Source organism: Echinops telfairi, unplaced genomic scaffold, assembly GCF_000313985.2.
Source record: "Echinops telfairi isolate 266 unplaced genomic scaffold, ASM31398v2 ScPeMD7_5592;HRSCAF=6446, whole genome shotgun sequence".
Classification (NCBI taxonomy): Eukaryota; Metazoa; Chordata; class Mammalia; order Afrosoricida; family Tenrecidae; genus Echinops; species Echinops telfairi.
The window spans coordinates 26921663-26928781 of NW_022109491.1; the positions used below are offsets into that span (position 1 = coordinate 26921663).

Genomic DNA, 7119 nt, shown 5'->3' on the forward strand with positions numbered 1-7119 from the left:
CGGGGGTTTAAGTGGAGAGAAAATGTTTTGAGAATGATGTACAAATGCGCTTTACACAATTGATGTGTGTATGGATTGTGATAACAGTTGTATGAGCCCCTAATAAAATGTTTAAAAAAAAAAAAGATGACAATCAGACTATAAAAAAAAAAAAGAAATCAAGGAAGTCAGAAAGTCACAACAGTTAAGAAACCCCTGGAGAGCAGAAACGCATAGAATCCCCGAAGAGGCAGTTTTCACAGTTGGGAAGGAGTGAAGGCAGGCTCCCCCAGATGCGTTCTCCAGGCTAAGATGAGCTCTACAAGTAGACCCAGATACTGTCCACTGACAAGGCAATTTCACAAGCATCCATCCTTATGTTTAGTCTCCCCGATGAGCTCTGAATCTTAGATGGATGCTTCCTATGTTCCAAATTCAGCTCTTAAAGTGCACAGAGCGGAAGTGGTTAATGTAGGGGCTCATTGGTACAACCATTGAAACCCCTATGGAGTAGCTCTGTCCTGAAATACATGGGGTCATCATGAATTGCAGTTGGACCGATAACCAACTGGTCTTTGTTGCTAGTTTTAGTATTGAATGACAGGCTCCATATTTCAATATCTAGACCACTATTGATGGAATTCTAGACACTATAAACTTGAGGCGTGCAGTTGATTGGATTATAAGTCTTGGTAGTATGGCATATCTGGACTTCCTTCTGGTCATAGGGTACACCCATGGGCTCATTGTGGGCAGAGTGCACTTCCCTGCCCCTTGACTTTGATAGCCACGTGGCTCACTTTCACCAGTGGGATATGCTGGCAGACAAGCAACGAGTTGTTAGTTGCCACCAAGCTGATCTCTACTCCTGGCGAACTCCATGTATTAGAGGATGGAATGGCTTCATAGGGTTTTCATGGCTGTAATCTTACGGAAGCCGATTTACAGGCCTTTACTTCCACAGTCCTGCTGGGGGTGTTTAAACCACCAACTGTTAGGTTATCAGTCTCTGGCAAATCCTTTGTACCACCTAGGACTGAAATATGCCTGTGCAGGTGGGCTTGCCCTCTTGTGCTTCTTCTGCCTCTATGAGAAAAAGACACCCAAGGCCGCTGCTTCCTCTCCAGCCTGGGCCCTATCATGAGACGTGTGGAGCAGAAATGCCCCAGCCACCCATTGGTAGGTGAGTGAGAGAGAAATACTTATTGTCAGATGCTATCGAGATGTTGTGCTATGTTGCCGTCTTGTCGCTGGAGGTGACTGTCCAGGGAGATAAAATCCAAGCAGAATGTTGTGACTTCAGAGGCTGATACTCACCCATCACCAGCACTGAGGTTCCCACATCAAGCATCATCTTCACGGGCTTATGCGAGCCATCAGACTTCACACAGTGGTAGTTTCCACCGTGCTCCTTGGTGACGTTGTGGATATAGATAGAATAATCCCACTTAAGTGGTTCTAATGTCCGTTGCCTCAATGGCAGCACCCCAGGGAAGACGCCATGTTTGAAGTTGTAAATTTCCTGCTTGTCTTGAACTTTCACCTTGATCCATTTCACCCTGTCTTCAATCGAGGAGCCAACCACTGTGCACCTCAGTAGGAGCGTCTCGCCTTCTGCCACAAGCATGGGGCCCTCAGGTTGTAGCACCTGCCACTCAGGCTCAGAGGTTCCTGAAACAGAGGTAGAAAGGCCTTTCACTGGGCAGGTAGGCAAAGTTAAAGCAAGAATCATTATCTAAGCAAAGAACAACTGCTTAGGACGCTTGAGTGGAGTTGGAGAGGGAAAGAGAAGACAAGGTGGCTGGTTGGAGAGAAAGAATAAACTAAACTAGAATTCTTTTGATATCTAGTGGATTGATCTTTCCAGACTGGAAGCAAAAGAAATACTTCCCAAGACACACAGACGTACTCTCACTCGACAATAAACATTAAAGATGTCCTGCGGACGGGAAATGGCACCAGATGGAAACCCACGTTTACACAGAAAAATGAAGAGTGCTGGAAATGACATCCACATCAGTAAATATGTAATCTTTTTTATTTCTGGCAAAGGCATTTTAATGGTACCCTAGAAAATACCCATCAAATGCAAGTGATGCCAGTAATCTGGAAACTGGGGGACAGACACAAGGACATAGGACATACAGGAAGCAAAATATTTATGAGCGAATTCTGCTACAGATGGGTGGATTGAAAACTACGGAACATTGCTGGAAGAAATTGAAGAACATTTAGGGAAATGGGAAGATATGTCCGCTGGAGATATGCATTATTTAATGTGGTTCTTCTAGCCTCTAACTAGTCTCTTTTAGTCTCTAATTCCCACCAAACCATCTTTGCCTATATGGGTCTGGTAAGAAGGTGCAGGAAGATACTGATAGGATTCACCTATGTGTGACAGTAAGCAGGATTCCAGGAATGCCCTCTGCTGTGTATTAAACGAGCCCTTTGAGAAACAGGAGGAAGGCTCTCATTACCAACAAAAGCCAGGAGTGGAGCAGATCCTCTGGACCAGAGATTCCAGTGCAGTAAACCTCCTGGTTCCAGAAGACAGCTATAACATCAGAAAAGCTCTGGCAGCAGAATCAGGAGCCAGGCATGAAGCAGAGTGGCGGACTGGGAAGACGTACAGCGGAGTGCTTTTGTGCAGGATGCTGACTTGTGGAGTGGAGTGTCTTTGGGCGCTGAATTGAGGAAGCTGGGTTTGCTGACCACAGAAGTGGAACTGACTGCCTCTGGGAGGAGGCTTACTGGAGTGCAGTGGCTCAGGGCTCTTAAGTAAGGGAGCAGACTCACTGAGTTTGAGCCGAGACTTATAGCAGAGTGGTATTCCCCTTTGGGCAAACCTGAAATAACTTTGTAACATGTTCTGATAAACAACTACCCTGAGCTTCTCGATTCTGACTCATAGTGACTCCATAGGACAGGGTGGAGCTGGCCCTGTGAGTTTCTGAGACTGTCACTCTTGACAGGAGTGGAATGCTGTGATACCAAACTGCTGACCTTGCAGGTCGCAGCCAAACTTGTAAACACTATGCCACCAGGGCTCCAACTCCTTTTATAAACTCTTGAACCATGAAATTTGTCTGTGAGTTCTATGTGCCAGGTCAGGGACAGGCTGTCAGGGCCTCAACCCTTCTCCCTGCACGTACCAGGAAATGAAGTTGACGGATCATTCTCCGAACTGGCTCCTAGAATAACCGTCTTTCCTTTCCACCTGCAATGGCTGGACAATTAGACTAAGGCAAGACATGACAGTAGTGGAAAATCCCCAGCAGCTGCAGCCCCAGCCCCTTCCCAAAGGGACCCTCCTCAGCCCCTCCTTTAAAAACCCACCACTCTCCTCACTGGGTGCGTCTTTCCTGGGCTACTTGCTAGACCTCATTCGGGAGCTTCTTTTCTAATAAAGGGTTGTTACAGCCTCTTAACTTTTTCTCTTTTTCCTCGTGCCTCGGTGTATCTCTCCTTTGGTGCCAAAATCCGGGAAGAGTACGAGGTGTCTTGATGTGCCCCCGCCTGCCCTTGGGCGACTGCAATGCCCCTCTCTCTTCCCTCCCCCCTTCCCTCCGACTGGGCCCTTTCAGCTGCCATCCGTCAAGTCTATGAATGAGTACCCGACTAAATTTTATCTCTGCTATTTTGGGCACTGTCCCTTGCTGCTGAGTATTTCCAGCAGAGGCTCTGTCCATTAATTTCTGCTGAACCATGGGCCCGTGTCAGAGCCTCTCCATCCAAAGGACAGCCCGGGAATTGGGAGGCTGCTAAGCCCTGCTCCCTTCATCCAAGGGTCAGAGACATTCAGATATCTGAGTCTCTCTGCCCCTTTTCTGGGGGAGCTGGGAGACCCAATTGGATACTTGGGACGCTGATTGTCTAGCTTGGTCTCTTTCAAGAACCCTGCCACATGGGAAACAAAAATTTCAAGCCAGACTCTTCCACTCCTTTAGGGAGTCTCCTAACTAACCTCTCAACCCTTGGCTTAACGCCAGATGTCCGGCCCAACGCCTTGTTTCTTTACTGCAGTTCGGTTTAGCCCCCATATAAACTAGATAATGGCAATTGGCCTAAGGTCCCCTACGTCCAAGCTTTCTTCCTTCTATGCTCCCGTCTCTCTCTGTACTACCTGTTATCCTGCTAGTCTTTATCTGTACTACCTGTCACCCCCACTCAAGTTCTCTTAGCCAAACACTCTTTTAATCAGGTCCCTGACAGTACTTCCCCTGTCTTTCTCCAAACCTCCTGACTCCTTGTCTGCACCCCCAGTAAGGCCTCCCCCCCACTCCAGGCCCTATGTTCCTTCCTTTGTCTTTTCCTGTCAGTCATCATACCTGTTCGCACCAACCCCTCCTCTGCCCCCTATGGGAAGTTGTGGGCACTGAGGGTCTTGTCCACGTCCATGTTCCCTTCTCTCTCACCAACTTATCCCAAATTAAAGAGCACTGAAATTCCTTTTCCAATAAGCCCATCGCCTACATCAAAGAGCTTTGCTATCTATATCAAGCCTATAATTTATCATGGCATGATATTTTTGTAGTCCTCTGATCCACTCTCACCTCAAATGAAAGAGAGCGTGTTTTTGCCACTGCCCAGCAGCATGCAGACCAGGTTCATCTTACTGACCCCAACATGCCTGTGGGTAATCAGGCCCTCCTGAGCCAGGAACCAGGCTGGAGTCACCAGACTGATACCCAGGCAGGCCAGGATGGCTGGGTCCACCAAGATAAAATGCTCCAGTGTGTCTTGGCTGGCCTCCTGGGAATCTCTCACAAAGAAGTTAATTTTTATAAGTTCAGGATGATTACTCAAAGGCTGGATAAAAATCCAGCAGCATTTTTAAATCTCCTGACTGAAGCCCTCACCCAATCCACCCGCCTAGACCCAACCTCACCAGCAGGGGCCACTGTCCTTGTCACACATTTCATCACTCAATCAGCTACAGACATTAGAAAAAAGTTTAAAAGGGCTGAGGACGACCCTCAGACTCCTATATGGGGCCTGGTAAATATGGCCTTTAAAGGTTTAATACCAGAGAGGAGCAGGCAGAGGCAGATAGGGCTTCTCAAAATAGCCAGAAGGCAAACTTACAAGCCCAAGCCTTGATTACAGCCCTGAGAGCCTCGGCAGCCAAGAAGACATCGGCATCCTTGCCAGGCCCTGGGAACAGCAGTTTCAGACCACCCCAGGAGCCTGCTTCAAGTGTGGTCAGCCAGGTCACTGGGCCAAGCGCTGCCCACAACCTCATCTGCCCAACAAGTCTTGTCTGGCATGCAGTCAACGGGGCCACTGGAGAACTGACTGTTCTTTGGCACCCAGCCGTGAAAGGCCAGTCCCTCCAAGCCCTGACCTGCCATTGACGCTACTGGGCCTAGCTGCTGAGGACTGACGGCGTCTAAACTCGACAACCCCGATCATCCTCCCCGAGACCAGGATACCAATCAAGGTGGCGGGCAAGGCTTTGTCCTTTCTGGTTGACACAAGGGCTGCCTTTTTGTTTTGCTTTCCTTCTCTGATCCTTTATACCTTTCCCAGGTCTTTGTCTTGGGAATTGATGGCCGTCCCTCTCACCCATTGTCCACTGGGCCCCTTACACATCGGGTGTCTAATGGGCCAGTTACGCAAAAAAATTAAGATGGAGACAGTAAGTTTTAAATAGTCAGAAAAGTATACAGAAAGCTGTTTGCCAAGAAGTTAATGAGAAAGGAGAAATGAATGTGTTCATTATAAGAGGAGGATTATAGTATAAGAAATATAAAGGGCATCAAACTCATGATTCCCTGGTGACATAAGAAAACAACTGAGCAGACATGGTCGCCCGCAGCCTAACTAATTCAGACCAGCCTCACCCCTCTCCCAGCCTCCTCTTGTCACTGCCCAATGTCCAGCCACAGTATACAGACATGCAACTACACTCCTTGCTGTCCAAGGGAGGAACCCTAACCCCAGAAGGGTGGGTGATGCTGTAGGAAAAGCTAGCCTTACACCAAGCCCAGACAGCCACCATTGTACAACAGAGCTAACACTCTTTACACATCGGCCCTGAAAACCTTTGCCATTTCCTTAAGTCTCTGTTTCATCACCATCATTGCAAACCCTTGTGAACACTGTTTGTTCTGCCTGCCACACTCGTGCCTCTGTCAGCCCGCAGGAAGGACTTAAACCAAACTCCTCTACCCATCGGATGAGAGGACATCTCTCAGGACAGGATTGGCAAGTAGACTTCACCCACATGCCATCACACAAAAAGCTGAAATATCTTCTTACCATGGTTGACACCCTTACAGGGTGGGTAAAAGCCTTCTCTACCAAGCATGGAACTGTGGAAATGTGACAGACACCCTGCTGACCCACATCATTCCCAGATTTGGTCTCCCCACCTCCATACAATCTGATAATGGGCCTGCTTTTAATTCCAAGATTACTCATCAGGTATGCTCAGCCTGAGCTATTGATAGGAAGATACACATCCCATGCAGATCTCAGTCATCAGGAAAAGCAGAAAGGTGAATGGACTCCTCAAAGATCACTCACAAAGCTTTCTGTAGAACTCTGCCAGTCCTGGGTCTCACACTTTTACCAATAGCCTTTGCTCGCATTAGAGCCTCCCCTCGTAGTCCCACCTTCCTCAGTCCTTTTGAACTCATGTTGGAAGACCATTCCTACTTAACCACCACTTACCAGTCTAAGAACCCCCCTTGGCATCCTATCTCCCTTATCTCTCTCTTTTAAGACAGCTGTTCTGGAAGCATGTGGACAGGTACCTGCCCTGCCCCGAAGACTCAGACCAAATCTCTCAGGTGGCCGCACTGCAACCTGGAATCTCAGTACTTCTCAAAACTCTTCATCCCAAACCTCTACAACCACGGTGGTCAGGTCCACACTTTGTAATCCTCACTATTCCCATGGCAGTTAAAGTACTCAGGAATTCTAACTGGCACCACCTCAGCCAAGTTAAACAGGCGCCTTCCACCATGATACCTTGTACTTTACCCAAGTCATGGGGCCCATTCACCTTCATTTTACCAGAGTGCCTTCTTTTAAAAAAAAAAAACATTTTATTAGGGGCTCATACAACTGTTATCGCAATCCATACACACATCAATTGTGTAAAGTGCTTTTGTACATCATTCTCAAAACATTTTC

General features: G+C 47.7%; 1 protein-coding gene across 1 annotated transcript in view; it reads right to left on the reverse strand.

The window, feature by feature from the left end:
- Positions 1–7119, reverse strand: part of SIRPB2 (signal regulatory protein beta 2) — a 56136-nt gene that overhangs the window by 6757 nt on the left and 42260 nt on the right. The window contains exon 3 of the mRNA XM_013007864.3: positions 1297–1650. Within this exon, the coding sequence (XP_012863318.2) occupies positions 1297–1650 (354 nt within the window). The remainder of the gene's footprint in view (positions 1–1296; positions 1651–7119) is intronic.